Source organism: Helianthus annuus, chromosome 16, assembly GCF_002127325.2.
Source record: "Helianthus annuus cultivar XRQ/B chromosome 16, HanXRQr2.0-SUNRISE, whole genome shotgun sequence".
NCBI lineage: Eukaryota > Viridiplantae > Streptophyta > Magnoliopsida > Asterales > Asteraceae > Helianthus > Helianthus annuus.
In genome coordinates, this window is record NC_035448.2 from 93,661,756 (window position 1) to 93,684,854 (window position 23,099).

At 38.6% G+C, this 23,099-nt stretch overlaps 1 protein-coding gene across 1 annotated transcript; it reads left to right on the forward strand.

Moving 5' to 3' along the window:
- The first annotated feature begins 2,020 nt into the window (after positions 1-2,020).
- Positions 2,021-15,571, forward strand: LOC110918914. Its single transcript, XM_022163193.1, has 4 exons — positions 2,021-2,303; positions 2,484-2,762; positions 3,678-3,838; positions 15,338-15,571. The coding sequence occupies exons 1-4, from the start codon at positions 2,021-2,023 to the stop codon at positions 15,569-15,571; spliced, it is 957 nt and encodes a 318-aa protein (XP_022018885.1).
- Positions 15,572-23,099: the final 7,528 nt, after the last annotated feature.

Here is a 23,099-nt window from a genome sequence, read left to right on the forward strand (position 1 = left end):
AGTGAGGTTAGAAAACTCCTAACGGATGACTAACTTATTTTTAGGAGATTTTTGTAGACATTAATCAATCGCACGTTAAAGAACAATTTTAGGTGGTTAAAGTGTGTTTATCGTTTTAACTTTCCGAATGATTGTCATGTTAGGATTCCCGAAAGGGATACTAATTGTCTCGAAATGGAAAATTGACCGAATGCTTCTAGTGCCAAAACTGACTTAGTTGACATGCTGTGGTTGTGTATTAAGCAAGGCTATTTATATATATTTTACTATGTTTTATAAGTATTTATTTATGCTTAATTTAGATTAATTAAAACCAAGACAATTTATGTTTTTACCGGTAATTTAGTGACAAAGGTCTGGTATTATTTCTCCGCCCATTTCCGTGGATCGATACTTGGTTCTTACCGATACTTTACTACATATATGACGGGGTACACTTGCCTCTTTCGTGTGTGTTTTGATGTAAAAGTAATAATTTCTTTTATGAATTTAAAACCAATTCGTGTGTAATTTCATTGTAAAAATATGTATAGTCACGCACGTACCAACCTACTAGCTTCACTTTGCTACATGTTACATGCTGGTTATGCGTAAAACGATTCCGCTACCTATTATGTTATTAAACTTGTATGCTCACCTTTACACTATGTGTATTGACTTTTATTTTAACGTATGTGACAGGTGTTTAGGATGCTGTGCTATGCCTTGCTTTTGTGGAATCAAGCTTGGAGAGAGTCTAGAAACAAACATTTAATAAATTTTGAGTTGTCGAAACAATTTATTTGTCTATATTAACTGATTTGCTAAGTATGTTATGGTATGGGACGTAACTTTAAATATTTGGGAAAATTAGTTGTTATGGATTTCTCCTGGACAATCTGTTTCGCTCAGTGCCTCACCCCGATGTTTCCGCCATCGGTTGGGGTGTGACAGATGTAGATGTGAAATTGTCTTTGAGTTTGATTTAGATTATGTTGATGTTGAATTGTGCTTGAACAGATGTTTGGTAAGTCAACAGAGGTTTAAATCTTGTTGGTGCATATGTCTGTCGACTTCGTCTTGTATCGAGTCTTGTAAATAGAATGATAGATCAGGGCACGAAAAACGAGAAACAAGTAGAAGGTGGCCATTTCGCACGAAATGGAACTTGTCCATTTTGTACGAAATGGAACTAGCCATTTCGTGTGAAGCCTATCTCGTGCGAAATGCCACGCCTATATGTAGCTACCTTGTCCATTTCGTTTGTAACAGTTCCTGATTCCAGAGCCGAAGTGCTGCTGACGTGTCGTTCGATCTGTATTCGTGTCAAATCAATATACAAGACATTAAAAGTGATTCTGTGTGTAAATCAAGTTGATTCAAAGTCAATACGTTTGTTTCCGCCTCTCGTATTGATTAGAATTCTTCTGAACGACTCGTTTTGGTCATGCAAACGATCCTACATGTGGTATCAGAGCTCAGGAGGAAGAGTTCTTACAAAATCAACCTGATTTCACCAAAATTTCTATCTTCTACTCTTTCTTCTTCACATTTTTCAAGATTAAAAAAGATTTTACGGTTAAAATGGATTGAATTTCACACATAACAAGCAAAACACTATTTTAAACAATCCTTGAAAGAATCAGACTTAAAATCGACCTAAATCTTGATCAACTTGTCAAAAATTTGCTCGATCGTGTGACATCAGCATCATTCCGTACGAAATGGTCCATTTCGTTTGAATCAGCATTTCATTTCAAACGAGTTGGTTACATCGGCGTTTCATTTCGCACGAATTGGACCATATATACATCATTTCGCACGAATTGGACCTTAGTTTGCCAGATCGTTTGAGTTTGATCTCCATTTCGCACGTATTGGACAGAATCAGCCCATTTCGTTTGAAAGTAACTTCATTTCGCACGGATTGAAGTTTGGTTTTCCATTTCGCTTGAATAGGTCATTTCGCGCCAAGTTCCAGTTCGTTTGAAATACCATTTCGTTCCAGAACTTTGAGATATTGTGAAATTTTTACCGAAATATGGAAGAAGAGTTTTACAATGCGTTTGCTACCCCAGTTGCTCCAATTACAGCTGCCGAAATTGTGGAAATCAAAAATGAAATGGGAACGTCTCAAAAGCCTCCAAAGCTTATATACATTGAGGATTTCAAAGGATGGCAAAACCGTTTTGAAACATGGGTGCAAGCCTATAAGTTTGATGCATGGGTTTCATTGGACAAAGATTACGTTAACCCAAAAGATGAATGTGGAAGTGAAAAATCTTTGAGTGATTATTCAGCAGATGAGAAATTAAAATACACAAGTGAGAAAATGATGATTAGCATTATTCAATAAGCGGTAAAAGAAGATATCTTTGTTTTGCTTCAACATGAGAATACTGCTAGATCAATTTGGTTAGAGTTGTGTAACAAGTTTAAGGGAAGTGCTGATATGATAAAAAATAAATGTGCATTACTAAAGAAATCTTTTGAAATGTTTACAGCTTATAAAGGTGAAATGACTAAGAGGACTATCGATAGATATTGTCATCTTGTCCAGGAAATGAAAAGATTAGAGATCAAAAAGGAAGATGATGAATGGGTTGATAAGCTATCTGATGCATTACCACAAGATAAATGGGGAACTTATCTGTTGATTTTAAAACATATGAGAAAATCTGAAAGCATGAATTTGTGTAAGTTCATCCAGAAGATCGAAGAACATGAATTGGATGTTCAGAAAACTGCTATCATGAATAATCCAAATGCTCAACAAGATGATAGTTTATAGTATAGAGGAAGCAGAGTTGAGACTACTCCGAGCCCAAAGATTCAGACTGCATTCAGTGCTGATGGTATTTTCGGAACAAATGTTAGCACTACAACTCAGAGTGGTGGATACTCTTCATCTTATTCAAGCTTTGATCCAAATTTCTCAACACCAAGGTCTCAACGACAGAGTTCAACAAATCTGCAATGCAATGTTACATTGAACATACAAAATGGTCAAAATCTTTCTCCAGAAATGGCTAAACAACACATGGCATCACTTGTTACTATGTTAGAATCTTATGAAAGCCTAGTCTCAGGAAGAATTGGAAATCCGATGCTTACTAAGGAGGATTATGACCATATTGATCCTGAGGAACTTGAGCTGAAGGACCTTAAGTGGTGTTTAGCTAGTGCTGTAAGAAGAGCAGAAAAATTCAAACAAATCACCGGAAGAGATGATATTCGTGATGCTGCTACATCTCCGTTAGGGTTTGATAAATCAAAGGTTACTTGTTTTCGTTGCAGAGAAACGGGGCATTTTAAATGAGAGTGTACAAATAAAGAATCAACCGGAAGACAAGATCCGTTTGGAAACAACGATTATCATCGAAAGTCAATTTATCATCAGATTGTTCAACAACCGTCATCATCTCGTGCTATTGAAGATGTAAAGAAGAAAGCTTATCTTGTAAATCAAGATGATGAAAGAGTGGCAGAGGGTTTTAGCTGGGATAAATACGTTCCGGCTGATTTAGCATTTGTTGCTCAAATCTTGGAAGAAGAAGCAGTCAAATCTAAGCCAAAAAGAACGAAGATTTTCAGATCATCAGAAAGTGATGAAGATACAGATGATGAGGAAGAGTATATTAATACAGCTAGACAAAATTTGGACTCATTCAGTTTTAATTTGTTTTTTTTTTTTGCAGATAAAATCGAGATGTTGAAAGAGAAAAGGGCTGCTCGACTGGAGAGAGAATTGGAAGATTTGGAAGCAAGAAGGATTGCTGAAGAAAAGGCAAAAATGGAAGCTGAAAAAGCAAAAGTTGAAGAAAATTCAACAGAGAAGGTCGAAGATGAAGAGTGTAAGGTAAAAGTAAAATTTGATGAAGAACCGATGACTGAAAATGTGATTGAGAAGGTGGAGAAAATTGTTGAAGTGGAGAAATTAGTTGAAAAAATTGTTGAAGTTGAAAAAATCGTCGAAGTTGAAAAAATTGTTGAAGTTGAAAAGATTGTCGAAGTTGAAAAGATTGTTGAGGTCACGAAACCTTGTCTGAAATGTTTGAAACCATGCAAAGAGTGTGAGGAGAAAGACAAGAAGTATCGTGAACTAGAAGAGTTGAAAGAAAAATTGTTGTTTGATGTGAAGTATGTAAAAGAATCATATGATGTGCTGAACAGAACGGTTGATAATTTGAACAAGACAAACCTAGAAATGGGAGCTGCTTCAATAATGATGAGTTCAACATTAATGAGGAAGCAGAAGGTCATCAATGAGTATACTGAAGATTGTGCAAAGCTGAAGCAGGATTTAGAACTCGAAAAGATTGAAAATGAGAGAATCAAACGATTGCTGTTGAGTTATACAACTTATGATTATTTGATTGATAGAGTTTATCCTACTGTTGCAGGTCTTGAAGCTTTTCAAGATAAAAAGACAGAAGATAAGGATACTGGTAAGAAACAAAGTGTCAAGTATAACAAGTGTCCGCCTCCGATCTGGGAAAGTTATTCTCCCAGAAAACCAAAGGAGGAGCAATTAAAAAAGGCAGTCAACATAAAGTTAAAGTCTGAAACCATTGATGAGTTAGCAGACAACATTGACGTCACATTCACAGCGTCTGACACTGATCATGAGTCTGAGTTATTAAAGAAAGTGGCCGATCAGGTGTGGATATAGATGAAGAGTCAAAGTCGGAGTCTAAATCTGAAAGTTCAAGTTCATCAGACAATATGTCACACCCCGAAATTTCAGAGCTGGAGTGACTGGACCGGTATCTTCATTGCACAGCGGAAGCAAATAAGCTAAGACTTCTAGAAAATGAACGCCGCTAAGTACTCGAAATCCCATGGGTTCTCCTACTCCAACCGTTCTGTAGTTTCGAAAAATGCAACCTGAGAAAGAACATGCGAAAAAGTCAACATAAAGTTGAGCGAGTTCATAGTTTGTCTTGAAAAGATTTAAAATAAATCTTTCTGATAACCGGTTTTAAAGTTTTTGAGAAAATATAGTAAAAGCATTTTCTTGGCATGATATATGAGAACTGTGAGTCTAGCCCACGAGAGTGTTTGTGCATTGCACGAGAGAGAACGGGCCGAGCCCAAACGAACCTTTGTAAGCAGGATCAGCGCGTCCTCTTACTTAGGCATAATATGAAAAACGTTACCAAAGTTTGTAAATCCATGTATTTGTGAGTTTCCATCAAATGAATCTTATGAATATATGAAAGTTTTAGTGTTGTAAATGGGCATGTAAAGCGTCTATGAACAGGTTGATCGTTAATGTTTCGCGAGGACATTAACGTAGGCGGCGACATAGGAAGTACTCAACCTGTGTAGACGGTTTTTAGTGTCGAATCACCTCGACTGTGTCAAATCACCTCGACTGTGTGAATCACCTAGACAGTGTCGAATCACCTCGACTGTGTGAATCACCTCGACTGTGTCGAATCACCTCGACTGTGTCGAATCCCCTCGACTGTGTCGAATCACCTCGACTGTGTCGAATCCCCTCGACTGTGTCGAATCACCTCGACTGTGTCGCCCGTACCCATTAGAAAATCATGCACGTTTCGTAAATATGCGCGCGTTTTGTAAAACCGGTATGTTTGATCGAAATCATTCGTAAACCATTTAAGTTCTTTGAAATTCATTCGCAACACGGTTTAGAAATATGAGTTTTCGTTCATCGAAAAGTTGTTTATTTTTGCAAAACTTGCATGTCTTTCCACCCTCGAAAACATTTATAAAAATGTAAAACTGTAAAAAGTGGGGGTTATGAACTCACCTGGATATTCCTGTGTAAAACTAGCTTAGTGTGATTCCGTAGTGCCGTTCCAAGAACATGAATTAGCTAGCGTGCATCTATAGTATTCCTAACAGGGAATAACGTATCAGTTTCTAATTTAAACGTAGCTAAACTACGTGTCCGAGCTCTACCAAGTCGTTAACAAAACGACTCTACGAAGGAAGGTGTTACTACTTTTGTTTGAAATAACCAAACTATTGTTAGTTGATCCCGTTTATGACCGGGATAAAACTAAGTCCCGAAAACGACTTAGCTTTCGAATGGTTTAAAATATATATATTTATATATTTAAATATAAATATACTTACGGCGTCGTGTTATTTGTCGTGAATAGGAATACGTAGGTGGATAGCGATACGTGTTGTGTTTAGTTTAGACGTTTGTAACGAATAATTTTATAAGAATATTCGAAGTCGCGACACTCAAAATAAATATAAATAATTATATTTATGTTGTATATTTTCCGAACACTAGACTTTTGAAATACGATTTCCTAATAGTTGACGTTAGGAATAAATATAAAACATTATATTTATTTTATAAAATATGTCCAAATTTTGGGCGTTTGAAATAAATAAAATAAGGTTCGAGTGTTAGTGGTTTAAAATAAATGTAGGTAACATTTATTTCATATGAGTTTTCGTTAACTCGTAAATGTCGCCAAAATAAGTAATACACTTCATATTTGATCTTATAAGAAAACTCGAATTTTTTTATAAGTGTCGTTTTTGGAATAAAAATACGTTTCTAGTTTCGGATTTTTACGAGAAACGGAAAGAGTTTCCTCTGTTTTTGGAATAACCCCGACAACACAAGTTGCCGTTATTTTGTCAAAAACTCACAATCAAATAATATTTCAACGCAATGTAATAACGATATATAGTTTTAGTCAAAATATATATAAAGAATCACTAATGCATAAACGTTATGTAATCGCTAAAGGTTCGAGCTCGGTTCGCGTAGAAATTTAAACTATCTAAATGATAAGACGAAAAATCCGCGCCAATAAACTTTACCGGGCCTGCAGTTGACTGTCGTTGACCCGTTTGACCGCTGTTGACCTGAGTTGACTCGGATGTTGACCGAGTCAACCGGGTTTGACTTTTGTTGGCTGACTGATTCGACTACGGCTGAACGAACCTAAACCGAACATGTGAACCAAGCCATAACAAGAAACTAGTACATTATACCCCGGGCTCGAACCAAGAACATACTGGTTTTTTTTTTCTGTGAACTCAAACCAACAGCACCTTCACTTCACAAATTCTGTATCTGAGTAGAATCAAGACCAAAATCCAACCCGAAATCGGAGTAAACTAACCCAAACTTGAACTAACCTCCTTGAGCTGAACCGAAAACAAGCTGAACCTGACCGAGATGACCCACAGCCGCCGGAGCTGAGTCGAACACCTGTAACCACCACTGTTACCGCTGTCTCGGGCCCTAAAACCGCCACTGTTACCGTCTTCTACCTGCACTCCTTTCTAGCCGTCGGACAACGGATCCATAACCACCCCTAGTCGCCGGTGTGCGGCTGCCGTTGATGTTGCAGAACCCCACCCCCTCCACCACAGGAGCTGAACGTCGTCGTTGTGCACCGCCACTGCGCGATGGTGGTCGGCCGGTCTTCAAGAGAGGGAGATGAGGGTATGATGGTTATGGGGGTGTCGGTGTTCGAATGTGTCACCTGGCCGGAACACCGTCGACAGTCGGCGCCGGTGATGAGATCGAGAGGGAGAGAGTGAGAGCTTCTGTTGTTTGGCTGTGTTTGTTGTAAATCTTCATGAACTTTTCAAAGAAACTTAATTTGTATCTTGTCTGTGTGTGCGTGTATAATCAGAGAGAAGGGATAAGCACTGTGCTTGTGTGCGCAGGTTTGTTTGAAGGAAAAATAGGGTGTTTAGGGTTTTACTACTCAATTTATACCCAGGTCTTTCTAAGTGGGCTTGGGCCCAAGGCCTATTATCGCGTGTCTAATTGTTCGTGTAGCCCAATAGCAATTCCGAAGCCCGTTATTGAACCTGATTATCGTAAAACGTCATAAAATATAATGATAAGTTGAAATTCCCGAAAATTATGTCAGAAATCGATATTCGACGCACATTTTTATCGGTTGCGTTAAAAACGCGTAAAATGCGTAGTTTCTCGTTTTGAAATCCGTTTCTCGATCCGTTTTCAACTGCAAATAATAAAAATTGATAACGAAGTTAGATATATCATAATATATTAACATTGCAACGTAACTCGACTGCGGTGCTTCCGTTTCGTTGTTGATTGACAGTGTGTTCTGATTTCCGCGTTTTTTTTCGCTCTCGTTTGCGCTTTGTGTCATTCGAAAGCATAAAAATTTCGGAAAAATGAAATCCATAGGTTTAAATTATACGTATAAAATTCGTATTTGTCGGCATTGTCAGTATTTTGTACGGTGTCAGTTCGTTATCACTTGATGCTTAGCAGATCTCCAGAAAACCACCATACGCGCACTGTAAGATTAGATAGGCGTTCACAGGCTTTCCAAAAGCCTAATTAAGTTAATTCGCGCCTTAAACTTTGTTTATTGTCGCCATAAACATTTGCTAATCGCGTAATTAGAAGCCGTTAAGTACCGGTTGTCACATTCTCCCCCTGTTGCAGAAATTTCGTCCTCGAAATTTTCTATGTTATCTCCTTAGAGTTATGACGTTCCTAGGTAAGTCCGAATAATACCAAAGTGAATGATCGTGTAATTGAACAAAAAATTGTTCAGATTACGAGATTGCAAGAACATTTTGCATCAATAGGAACCCAACGGTTTAACTGAGTTTGTTCTGAAAATCGATGTCAAGTGAACGAGATGTTGTGATACTATCACCAATGTGACTAGGTTTACTGGGTTCAACAAAAGAGGAAATTCAACCAATGGAATTCCAAATGAACATTCACAATATGCAAATCAATTTTTGAAACAATAGACTTCACTACCAACAGAAACTTGTGTTGGTTGTTGTATGAATGAAACTCGAATTCAACAAATCCAAATAAATAGAATCACAGAAATGATTTGTCAACTATCGAACCAATAAATGAATCAAATCAACGTGTTGACATTATTGAGCTGCAAGGATACACCGAAACGAAATAAAACCGAACCGGGTGTATCATCGTCTTAATACATAATTGCATTAAGACTATTTAAACGATGTGTCAAACGAAAAGCATAAATAGTTCCGCATGAAACGGCTGATCGTGATTAGCACAAGCTACAAGTTTATACCGACACCACAAGGTGTCGTAGTGATTGAAATAATTCAATAATAGCGGTGAGCAAACAAGTTTACCATGTTTAAGTCAAATGAAAGGTTCATCGGAGTAAATCTGAATATTTATTTCAAACAAATCTCATAGGATTTTCAACTGAAAACGAAACAAATAAACAATGTTTTCGAGTAAAGATGAAAAGCAATGAATATCACCAAAATGTCCGCTCGATTATGAAAGATCCGTTGAGAGGCACACCGAAATATGACATGAACTTGTGTACCGTTATCTTAACACGCGATTGTGTTAAGATTGCTGTAATATGATAAACCAACAAAGCGGATTTAATATCAATAAAAAAATAAATAAATAATTAAATCCGTACATGATGTGAGCAACGAGATTAGCGCAAGCTTCAAACTTGTGAAAGACGCCACCACAAGGTGACCGCGATCAAAGAAACGATTCAATAAAGTTAAAGACCAAACAAGCAAGTTATAGTTCAAAACAAATGAAGTGCTTGTTGGGATTAAGTTGAATATGATGGCCTCAATCCATCATATGGAACCCTGAATTGAATGTATATTACGAGCAAGTTCAAACAATTGAACTTGGTTTAGTCACATTCCAACAATGAATGGATGTATGGATACGAAATTTCGACATGGTTACAACGAAAAACCATGGATACCACTCAAAAGAAAATGAGTTTTCCAAGAAATCTGTCGACTCGGTATCAAAGAGTCAACACTTTGCGATAAGGCGGGTCATCTAGATCACAATGCAAAGCTCAAGTATAGTGAAAGAATATTTGGACTTTGATAAAGCATCAATTTGGAGTGAAACCACATGCGCAACAAACAATGCATGCGTATCAGATGAATTTGTCAAAAAAAAAATGAAACAATTGAGTGTTCGCTATCATGAAATAAAATCTTCATGGTGCAATGACCATTAGGGGGAGTAGAAATACGAAAATCTACTCACTATATGCAAAAGTCAGAATTTCAACAAAAGAAATTTAAGGACTTTACCTGTAATTTCCACATGATAACCGTTTGTTAGTTGACATTACCATGGAATGTCGAACATAGCGTAATCGCCATAAATGAAATAGAGGAGATGCGAAGACGTGTGACTTCTTTTGCAGCGCCAACAATTGTGAGTCTCTTCAGACTAAGTATCGACCATTGTGAAATCTTGTTTAAACGTACCTCAGCGTGTTTCATGTCGTTTGCAGGATCACGTGGCATATTGCTGCTTTTCGATCAGTAGTTCTCCCGCTGACGAAATTAGCATCATTGTTGTCGTGTCTATTTGTGTTTTCCCCGAGGCCTTGCCTCGAAAGTCGTGTGTGATGTACTCTGACGTCCGCTGACGTATGGCTTAAGTTTCGCGTATACTTGTGCACTAGCGTTTTGTTCCGCGTAGAATGTGATGTGCTCTGACATCTGTGGACGTATAATTTGAGTTCCATGTATTCTCGTGCGCTAGTGTTTCGTTCCGCGTAGATTACCTGTTCAAGTAATTAGAATAGCATAGACAACATAGATAATGGCGTTTGCCCGAGTTGTTAGTCACGGTTTCTAAGTGAGGACCTTTAATGAGTTTCGACATAAGCTTTCCAACGGTCCTAAATGCATGTTATCCAAAACTCTCAAAGTTTTGCTTAATGTATGAATCTGTTTCGTGAACCGTGTATCAACACACCACTCATGTTTGTTTAAAACCAAAATTGTTGACTAATTGTTTTTGGCAACGGTTGGAACCCATATTCGAGTCTTGGGCGTTCTGTGTGCGTTCAATTCTTGATATCTAAGTCCCCAGAGGAAAGTGAGGTTAAAGCCTAGGTATCTCTACAGAAACCTAATTCGCTGAAACCTATAGCTCTGATACCAATCTGTCACACCCCGAAATTTCAGAGCTGGAGTGACTGGACCGGTATCTGGACCGGTATCTTCATTGCACAGCGGAAGCAAATAAGCTAAGACTTCTAGAAAATGAACGCCGCTAAGTACTCGAAATCCCACGGGTTCTCCTACTCCAACCGTTCTGTAGTTTCGAAAAATGCAACCTAAGAAAGAACATGCGAAAAAGTCAACATAAAGTTGAGCGAGTTCATAGTTTGTCTTGAAAAGATTTAAAAATAATTTTTGTGATAACCGGTTTTAAAGTTTTTGAGAAAATATAGTAAAAGCATTTTCTTGGCATGATATATGAGAACTGTGAGTCTAGCCCACGAGAGTGTTTGTGCATTGCACGAGAGAGAATGGGCCGAGCCCAAACGAACCTTTGTAAGCAGGATCAGCGCGTCCTCTTACTTAGGCATAATTTGAAAAACGTTATCAAAGTTTGTAAATCCATCTATTTGTGAGTTTCCATCAAATGAATCTCATGAATATATGAAAGTTTTAGTGTTGTAAATGGGCATGTAAAGCGTCTATGAACAGGTTGATCGTTAATGTTTCGCGAGGACATTAATGTAGGCGGCTACATAGGAAGTACTCAACCTGTGTAGACGGTTTTTAGTGTCGAATCACCTCGACTGTGTCAAATCACCTCGACTGTGTGAATCACTTCGACTGTGTCGAATCACCTCGACTGTGTGAATCACCTCGACTGTGTCGAATCACCTCGACTGTGTCGAATCCCCTCGACTGTGTCGAATCACCTCGACTGTGTCGCCCGTACCCATTAGAAAATCATGCACGTTTCGTAAATATGCGTGCGTTTTGTTAAACCGGTATGTTTGATCGAAATCATTCGTAAACCATTTAAGTTCTTTGAAATTCATTCGCAACACTGTTTAGAAATATGAGTTTTCGTTCATCGAAAAGTTGTTTATTTTTGCAAAACTTGCATGTCTTTCCACCCCCGAAAACATTTATAAAAATGTAAAACAGTAAAAAGTGGGGGTTATGAACTCACCTGGATATTCCTGTGTAAAACTAGCTTAGTGTGATTCCATAGTGCCGTTCCAAGAACGTGAATTAGCTAGCGTGCATCTATAGTATTCCTAACAGGGAATAACGTATCAGTTTCTAATTTAAACGTAGCTAAACTACGTGTCCGAGCTCTACCAAGTCGTTAACAAAACGACTCTACGAAGGAAGGTGTTACTACTTTTGTTTGAAATAACCAAACTATTGTTAGTTGATCCCGTTTATGACTGGGATAAAACTAAGTCCCGAAAACGACTTAGCTTTCGAATGGTTTAATATATATATATATTTATATATTTAAATATAAATATACTTACGGCGTCGTGTTATTTGTCGTGAATAGGAATACGTAGGTGGATAGCGATACGTGTTGTGTTTAGTTTAGACGTTTGTAACGAATAATTTTTATAAGAATATTCGAAGTCGCGACACTCAAAATAAATATAAATAATTATATTTATGTTGTATATTTTCCGAACACTAGACTTTTGAAATACGATTTCCTAATAGTTGACGTTAGGAATAAATATAAAACATTATATTTATTTTATAAAATATGTCCAAATTTTGGGCGTTTGAAATAAATAAAATAAGGTTCGAGTGTTAGTGGTTTAAAATAAACGTAGGTAACATTTATTTCATATGAGTTTTCGTTAACTCGTAAACGTCGCCAAAATAAGTAATACACTTCATATTTGATCTTATAAGAAAACTCGAATTTTTTTATAAGTGTCGTTTTTGGAATAAAAATACGTTTCTAGTTTCGGATTTTTACGAGAAACGGACAGAGTTTCCTCTGTTTTTGGAATAACCCCGACAACACAAGTTGTCGTTATTTTGTCAAAAACTCACAATCAAATAATATTTCAACGCAATGTAATAACGATATATAGTTTTAGTCAAAATATATATAAAGAATCACTAATGCATAAACGTTATGTAATCGCTAAAGGTTCGAGCTCGGTTCGCGTAGAAATTTAAACTATCTAAATGATAAGACGAAAAATCCGCGCCAATAAACTTTACCGGGCCTGCAGTTGACTGTCGTTGACCCGTTTGACCGCTGTTGACCTGAATTGACTCGGGTGTTGACCGAGTCAACCGGGTTTGACTTTTGTTGGCTGACTGATTCGACTACGGCTGAACGAACCTAAACCGAACATGTGAACCGAGCCATAACAAGAAACTAGTACATTATACCCCGGGCTCGAACCAAGAACATACTGGTTTTTTTTTCTTGTGAACTCAAACCAACAGCACCTTCACTTCACAAATTCTGTATCTGAGTAGAATCAAGACCAAAATCCAACCCGAAATCGGAGTAAACTAACCCAAACTTGAACTAACCTCCTTGAGCTGAACCGAAAACAGAGCTGAACCTGACCGAGATGACCCACAGCCGCCGGAGCTGAGTCGAACACCTGTAACCACCACTGTTACCGCTGTCTCGGGCCCTAAAACCGCCACTGTTACCGTCTTCTACCTGCACTCCTTTCTAGCCGTCGGACAACGGATCCATAACCACCCCTAGTCGCCGGTGTGCGGCTGCCGTTGATGTTGCAGAACCCCACCCCCTCCACCACAGGAGCTGAACGTCGTCGTTGTGCACCGCCACTGCGCTATGGTGGTCGGCCGGTCTTCAAGAGAGGGAGATGAGGGTATGATGGTTATGGGGGTGTCGGTGTTCGAATGTGTCACTTGGCCGGAACACCGCCGACAGTCGGCGCCGGTGATGAGATCGAGAGGGAGAGAGTGAGAGCTTCTGTTGTTTGGCTGTGTTTGTTGTAAATCTTCATGAACTTTTCAAAGAAACTTAATTTGTATCTTGTCTGTGTGTGCGTGTATAATCAGAGAGAAGGGATAAGCACTGTGCTTGTGTGCGCAGGTTTGTTTGAAGGAAAAATGGGGTGTTTAGGGTTTTACTACTCAATTTATACCCAGGTCTTTCTAAGTGGGCTTGGGCCCAAGGCCCATTATCGCGTGTCTAATTGTTCGTGTAGCCCAATAGCAATTCCGAAGCCCGTTATTGAACCTGATTATCGTAAAACGTCATAAAATATAATGATAAGTTGAAATTCCCAAAAATTATGTCAGAAATCGATATTCGACGCGCATTTTTATCGGTTGCGTTAAAAACGCGTAAAATGCGTAGTTTGTCGTTTTGAAATCCGTTTCTCGATCCGTTTTCAACTGCAAATAATAAAAATTGATAACGAAGTTAGATATATCATAATATATTAACATTGCAACGTAACTCGACTGCGGTGCTTCCGTTTCGTTATTGATTGACAGTGTGTTCTGATTTCCACGTTTTTTTTCGCTCTCGTTTGCGCTTTGTGTCATTCGAAAGCATAAAAATTTCGCAAAAATGAAATCCATAGGTTTAAATTATACGTATAAAATTCGTATTTGTCGGCAGTGTCAGTATTTTGTACGGTGTCAGTTCGTTATCACTTGATGCTTAGCAGATCTCCCGAAAACCACCATACGCGCACTGTAAGATTAGATAGGCGTTCACAGGCATTCCAAAAGCCTAATTAAGTTAATTCGCGCCTTAAACTTTGTTTATTGTCGCCATAAACATTTGCTAATCGCGTAATTAGAAGCCGTTAAGTACCGGTTGTCACACAGTAGTCCGAGTTCACCGGTCAAACGAGTTTACAATAAAGAATTTCTGATGTCGAAAGATAATTTGAATGACGAAACATTCAAAGTAGCATATACTCTGAATGATTCTGACAAATTATTTTCTGATGAAGAATTTCCAATAAGAAGTGTCAAAACTGAAATGATCAACAAGGTTTTCAAATTAACAGAAATTAATATTTCTGAAATAAAAGATGTAAATCTTACTGAAAACCCTAAAAGATACACTTCAAGAGTTCAACAGAGATTGAAGAAGAAAAAAGGTTACAGTTCTGGTTCTGGTTTTCAAAAGAAACCAGACCATAACAGGTATTTCAAAAAGTAGGGTTTAGGTTTCATTCCCCCTGAAAATTATAAAAATGAGAAAACTTATAAACCAAACACTAAATTTGTTTCAGGTACAAGTTCTAAAGAAGAAGAGAAGAAACCATTCTGGAGACAGTCAAACAAAGAGTTTCTTGCTGAGAAGAAAAAGAATATGTTGAAGAAATCTGCACCAAGAGTTGACAGAAGAACCTGTTTCAAATGTCAAGAAGTTGGACATGTTGCTTGGAACTGCCCAAAGCCCAACAACACAAAACAGGGAGTTTCTTCTAACTCAAAGACGAAAGAAAGATGTGTTGATAAAACTAAACAACCAATAGAAAAATTCAAAGTGTTCAAAAATTCAACTTTTGAAGTTGGTGAAAGTTCGAAACGTTTTTACAAAAGAAAAATAATTTTGAACAAACAGAAATGGGTTGTTAAATCAGAGAGTAGTTCTGATAATGAATCTGACTCGTCAAAGTCAGAGGAGTCATTTGTTGTGAAAAATGATGAGAATTCCGTTCCAGAAATGAACGATGAAAAATTTCCGCCATTGTCAAAAGAAAACTTGAAGTTAAAAGTTGGAAAGATTGAAATCTCAAATCAATTCTTCCCTGGTAAGGAAGAATTTGAGGCTGAAAAGTTTTCAATGGAAAAGTGAAACATATTTTTCGGAAGATGGTCGATGGGAATGTGAAAGGAGCAAAAGAGTTTTATAAATCAAAAAGATGGTGGGTTAATGATGATGAACAATCACCCAAGACTGGTCAGGCTTGGGTGATAGCGTTTTCTACTTAAAATCCTGATTTGCCGGAACTCCCAGGTTGGTAATTGGGGTGTAGGAATCGGCATCTTTCTTGAGAAATTCACAACTGTGATATTTCGACCTACAATTGGTAGTATTCTTGAAAATGTCAAATGATAGTTTGTACAAGTGGTGAAAGAAAAGAAAAGTGAACCTTCAAGTGGTTGAAAGAAGGGGTTTTCACTTACAAGTGGTTAATCAAGGTCATTAAGTTGAACTTGATTTAACTTTCATACAAATTGTTAAGAAAACAAAATGATGAGTTTATCCCCTATCATACAAGTGGTTTATGAAACCAACAAAATTTATTTTCCGGAAAAACCATTTTGATTAAAACAAACTTAAGTGTTTTGGAAATCATAATGGGAAAATATTTTGTTGTCAGGGGGAGTTCTGATTGTTTATGCCAAGTGGATGGCGAATTGAAGCAATTCGAATCAGTTTGTCAGTTTATTTATACAGTCTGTTTTCAAATTTTCCTTGAAAATCAAAATTTGAAACATAATTTTGATTTTAGGGGGAGTAAAAATTTTAGAAATTTCGAAAATTTGAAAAAGAAAAAAACATGATAAAATCCAAAAATCCTAAAACATTGAGAAAATCAAAAATGAGTTTTGTTGTGAAAAAGAAGAAATGATAGTACATCAGTGGATTATCATAGCATGCTAAAGATATGAAAAGTCAAAAGTGATAAACGGTCTCATTGATGATATGCCAGTAGATTTTACTAATTTAGTAGATTGTTTTCAAGATATAAACCTAAATATCAAATACTTTCTTATCTCGTGGGGAACATCTCTCGGATATATGGGTAACCCTCGAAATCTTGTTTGTAAGACTTCCTATTTCTGACATACTAGCACAATTTGCGTGATGATATCTGGGGTATTATACCAGGACTTCTGATTTTGCGGGAGCAATAGCCTAGTCCTCGTATAATACTTTGCATTGCTTTGATCATAAAGCCAACCCTCAGCATAAAAATGATGAAATATTGAAAAATGCTAATCATGTGCTGTTGAAGAAAAGATCCCTAAACTAGACACACCTAAAGATAAGCCATCATCTCTTTGTCTGAATGGAAGTTCTAACCTGAGCTCTCATGGTCTCGCATTACCCGTTTACAGATATCATTAGTGTACATTCACCTATAAGACTGAATATAGAAGTCTGGATACGGGAGTATATTCTGAGGTGGTACACGCGAATAAGTTTAAGTGGCTAAAACATTAATCTCGTATCTCGAAACAGTTGAACTTTGTGTGAAAATTTAAGTGGATCAGTATACTGACAATCTACGTGAATCGTTTAGAACTTAAAATGTTTAAAGCTTAACGGTGTTAGTGATTTATCTCAAAAACTGATAATATCCTCTTACACAGACTCACAAAAATATTGTCTGTAAATATTTCTTTATTTTTATTAAAAACAAAAATCCAAACAGAGTTTAAGTGTGTTTTAGCATAAAATTTTGAAAATTCAAAAAGATTTTATTTTATCTTATTTTTGACAACTGATGTTGGAGAGCTGATTTTCAAAATTCCAAATACTAAACATGATGAACAAATGATTTGGGGGAGTTTGATTGAAATGAGAATTGATTTTGAAAAAATTAAATGGTTCATTAAGTTGAAATCAAATTTAAATGTTTTGATTACAAGTGGTTAGCAGAGATTATAAATTTGTCAAATTGTAAAATTTGTGAAGTTTATTTTGAGGTAGAGCCTGTGCAGGATAGCCAGGTTTCGGCTCCTGAAGATATGCAGTCTTGAACCAGGTTCCTGATCCTGTTGCTACAGAAAGCCAGGAGACGCTCTGAACCTGAGAAAGTGCTATGAGGATTGCAATCCCGGAACCATTTAAGGGGGAGTCTGATAGCAAAGGGGAGTCTGAAGATGCAAGAGCCGGTTTCTGATCCTGAAATATTGTTACAATTAGAAGCTGATGAAAGAGGAAAGAGCCAGGATTAAGATTCTAGGAATAATCGAGAAAAAGAGGAGATTGAAGTTTTGATCAACATCCAAGGGGGAGATTAGCTAATAGAAGCTGATTGTAGAGATTGAAAGATGCTTAAAATGTCAGATTCTTTGGATAGAGCACGAAGACTGATCAAGACTGAAGATGTGACATGTCACACCCCAACCGATGGCGGAATCATCGGGGCATGGCACTGAGCGAAACAGATTGTCCAGAAGTTTCCAAAACAACCTCCATTACTATTCAGTTTAAATGATACATCCCATACCGTATCCCAAACAATAAAACAAGTTATTACAGACAAGCATCTAGTCAAATATTCTGTTCTGACAACTCAGATTTTAAATAAAATAAATATTGTTCAAATGCTTCTAGAGACTCGATCTGCAAGATCTACAGACAACTATGCTCTAAACGCTTATTCCTAGCTCGCCTTCCTAGCAGGTAAGCATCCTAATTGCCTGTCACATACGTTAAAATAAAGTCAATACATATAATGTAAAGGTGAGCATACAAGTTTGATAATAGCATATAGAGTTCGAAAATAGTTTACGCATAACCAACACGTACACGGAGGAAAACGAAGCATGTTAATTATCGACATGGACCTATCAATACCAGTGACTGCGGGTTGACTGTCCGAGACAGTTCGCAATACATGATTACCACCATAATCCATGCAAGTCATTGTCCTTAACAACCCCCGTGTGAACGGGTGCTGAGTCCAAACTATAGTACTACGTCGTTAAGGCAGGTAGACAGTATTCCACGTGTAAACACAATCAACGAGCATTTATTTAGTCACGTAATACATGCACTTTGGTTAGCATTCAAATAATTGAGTAGTGTGTTCGATAGTGGTTTTGGTAAGTAACGTATGTAACACCCAAAAGTGCTAAAAGCAAAAAGGGATCGAGTATACTCACAGCGATTGATTGATGGATTGAAGGGAGCGCTTGAGAGTAGGGTTAGCCTGAACAGTTCGATAGCACAACAATGAAGAACACATGGAATGGAAACAAATGTAAATGGGTCGAACAGCCTGGTCGATCGAACAATTGGTTCGATCGAGTGGGTTGTTCGTTCGGCTGGACAATTCGTTCGGACAGCCTGTTCGATTGGCCGGTAGGCTCGATCGGCTGGACTGTTCAAGTGGATTGTTTCTTCCTTGGTGAAGGATGTGTTTGTGTGTGAGGATTTGAACTTTTGAAGTTTTTGTTGTAGCATTTGAGAACACTGAAGTGTTCTTACCTTTTAGGTCGATCGATCGAATGATCCGTTCGATCGGCCGGCATATCCGATCGGTTAGGAACTTCAGTAATAGTCCTCATCAGGATGTCACTCGATCGGACAGCATATTCGATCGAACAGCCTGTTCGTTCTGATAGTATGTTCGATCGGGTGGCACTCCAATGCGTCGAACGAGTTGAAAATCGATTAGGTGTTGAAGCATAGTATCTCATGATCCGAAGAGTAATGTTTACCAATCTGTCGTTCGATCGGACATTACTTCGTTCAATACCATACCTCATGAGCTTGTCAAATTATGGGGCCACATGCTAGTCAATCGGCTGGCCCGGTCGATCGGCTGGCATGTCCGATCGGTTGGGTTGTTCGTTCGAACAGCCTAACCGTTCGGTCAGCATCCTGACCTGGTTGGCCTGTTCGTCTAACACTTGGCTGTTCTCGTTATATCGAGGTAGTTTGACAACGAGCTGAACCATCGAACTTCCATTCTTACTTGTTTCCCCTGTTCGGACAGGAATCACCCAAATCCGGCCAGCGAACGGTTTAGAATGGTAGTTTAATGTTTAACCAAAAATCGGTGAATCTCGTAAATAGAATCGGAATCGTGAACCACTCATCCACTAGAATATTTGGTGAGTTGACTCAAGCTCCGTTTCTACCGGTTTGAAGGCATTGAGCGTAAAAGAGTTGAAAGAAAGTTGGAATTCCTTCTTTTAATCCTTCCCATCATGTAATTGTTTAGATCTTTGATAGATCTTAGCTTGTTTATGTGGAAATCGGTTAGATCTGAGCTATTCATGGTGGATTAAGGTCAAAACATGGTGTTCTTGAAGAACACCATGATGACATCATCCAAGAATGCTTAGATCTTGGTGATTTCACGGTTAAAAATCAAGATTCGAAAGATAGAAAGGTGTAGGAGCATGTTTTGATTAAGAAAGTACAAGATTTAGGATGGAAACTTACCGGAATTTGGAAGAAATCTGAGGAAAGAAGAGGAGCACGGCTGGTCGGTCAGAGCTTTCCAAAAGTGGTAAAGAGTGACAATGACAGCCCTATTTATATGCTCCAAAAGAGGAAAGGGTTGGTCGATCGGCTGGCATCCCGATCGGACAGCCTGCTCGATCGGACAGTCTGTTCGATCGGCTGGGCTGTTCGATCGGCTGACAGCCTGATCGAATAGCAGCCTGGTTCGAGTGTTCGGTGCGACGATTTTCGATATTTCGATTTCGATTGAAGACGTTACGAGTATGATGGAGTTTCCTATTCAAATTACTTTCAGTCACAACTACTATATCTAACATACAATCATCTATAATTCACCCTATCCTAACGTTACCATTTGTCGCAGTTCGATTTCGATTGTATTCGATTTGAGTTTCGAGTTTCGATTCGAGTTTCGATTGATCACCATACAAAGCACAAAACATAAAGTAAGCACGCACAGGTAACACATAAGGCGCGCACACACACACATATAACAACAACCAAAGTTCGCGTAGTTCAAGATTCGAGTTCGATGATAGTTAGATCGGTTTGATTACTGATTAGTCAACTTTATCGCATTGTTACTTCCTACTATTCACAGTCGTAAATCGGTTCGCGTTAAAACATTCGATTACTTCGAATCTTTCTGATTACAACACTTACTCCACATAATACAAATAAAACCGAAAATAGACTATCTACAGTCAAAGAAAGTCAAAGTTGACTTGGACTTGGACTTTGACTTTGACATTCGAAAACATGGGGTGTTACAGCCTCCCCTTGTTTAGGGAATTTCATCCCGAAATTAGGCTCGAAGCTGCACAGCACCGAGGTCCAACATATCGAGGCGCTAGTTTCCCTTTCTTGCCGAATCTGACTACACCCTTCCAAGGTGATACCTTTAGGAGTACGTAGTCGCCAACGTTAAATTCAAGGGGCTTGCGTCTTCTATCGGCGTAACTTTTCTGTCTATCCCTGGCCTTTGCCAAGTTGTCGCGAATCTGGAGGATTTTGTCAGTCGTTTCTTGTAGTAACTCGGGACCGGTTAACTGCGAATGACCGATCTCGTGCCATACAATAGGCGAACGACATCTTCTTCCATACAAAGCCTTGAATGGTGCCATTTGTATGCTGGCATGATAGCTGTTGTTGTACGAGAATTCGACTGGCGGTAGGTGTTTGTTCCAACTACCCTCGAAGTCTATAACACACGCGCGGAGCATGTCTTCCAGAGTACGAATCGTTCTTTCAATCTGACCGTCAGTTTGAGGATGGAATGCAGTACTCAGGTTAAGTGATGTACCAAGGGCCGCTTGAAACGTTTCCCACAATCGCAAAGTAAACCGAGCGTCACGGTCTGAAATGATGTCACGAGGCGTACGATGATTACGAATGATCTCGTCGGTGTAGATTCGGGCTTGTCGTTCTACCTTGTAGTCTTCCCGTATTGGCAGAAAGTGGGCTGATTTGGTCAGACGATCTACTATAACCCAAATGCTATCGTGACCTGATGGCGTGGGTGGAAGTTTGGTTATGAAATCCATGGCTATACTCTCCCACTTCCAGATGGGAATTGGAGGTTGTTCGAGTAAGCCAGAAGGTCGTTGATGTTCAGCCTTGACTCTTGCACAAGTCAGGCAACCTCCAACATAGAGAGCGATATCCCGTTTCATACCCGGCCACTAGTACTTGTAGCGAAGGTCCTGGTACATTTTGTCGGCACCCGGATGAATAGAGTATCGGGACTTGTGGGCTTCGTTCATTATAATCTTTCGCAAATCGGTCCGCTTAGGGATCCAGATTCGGTCCAGATAATAGAAAATCCAATCTGCCTTGCTTACAAGCTGAGCTCCATCGTCGTAGATTCTCTCCTTCTTCAAAGTGCGTTCGTTAAAACAAGCATGTTAGGCTTCGCGGATGAGAGCTTTGAGATTGTGCTGAGCTTGGGTATTGCGAATACTGAGCAAATAACTCCGTCTGCTGAGTGCGTTGGCAACCACATTTGCCTTGCCTGGGTGATAACGAATCTCACAGTCGTAATCGTTAAGAAGTTCTACCCATCGACGTTGACGCATGTTAAGTTCTTTCTGATTAAAGATGTGTTGTAAACTCCTGTGATCGGTGAAGATCGTACACTTGGTACCAAACAGGTAGTGTCGCCAAATCTTCAATGCAAAAACAACTGCGCCTAGCTCGAGATCGTGGGTTGTATAGTTCTTCTCGTGGATTTTGAGCTGACGAGATGCGTAAGCTATAACCTTGTCTTGTTGCATGAGAACACAGCCAGGACCAAGGTTAGAAGCATCACAGTAGACAATGAAATCGTCGCTTCCGTCCGGCAACGTGAGGACGGGAGCGTTGCAGAGCTTGCTCTTAAGGGTTTGAAAAGCAGATTCTTGTTCAGTTCCCCAAACAAAAGACCTGTCTTTATGGGTAAGAATGGTAAGCGGCACAGCGATCTTAGAGAATCCTTCGATAAATCGTCGGTAGTAACCCGCTAATCCAAGAAATGATCGGACTTCAGACGGGTTCTTTGGCGTAATCCAGCTTTTAACTGCTTCAATCTTCGTGAGATCGACATGAATACCCTGACTATTCATGATGTGACCCAGAAACTGAACCTCCTCCAACCAGAATTCGCACTTGGAGAACTTGGCGTAGAGTTGGTTCCCCTGGAGTAACTCGAGAACCAAACGTAGATGTTGCGCGTGTTCGGCTTTCGACTTAGAATAAATTGTCACACCCCGAAATTATCAGAGCATTGGCGTGACTGGACTGGTATCTTCATTGCACATCGGAAGCAAATAAGCTAAGACTTTCTAGAAAATGAACGCCATTAAGTACTCGACTCTTCATGGTCATCCTATTCCAACCGCGCCTTGTCTTAGAATGCAACCTGAGAAAGAACATGCGAAAAAGTCAACGTAATGTTGAGCGAGTCCATAGTTTGTTTGTAAAAGATTTGAAATAAATCTTTTGAGTTGTGAAAGATTTGAAATAAATCTTTGGAATAACCGGTTCTTGAAATAGTATTGAGAAAATGAATTTAAAAATCATTTTCTTGCCAAGTTATAGGGAAACGTTGTGTTTGTAACACGTTATGTTCATAAAACCATGTATTTGTAAAGCCTTGTATTTGTAATGTTCGCATAACCGTCAATGCCCACCCTGA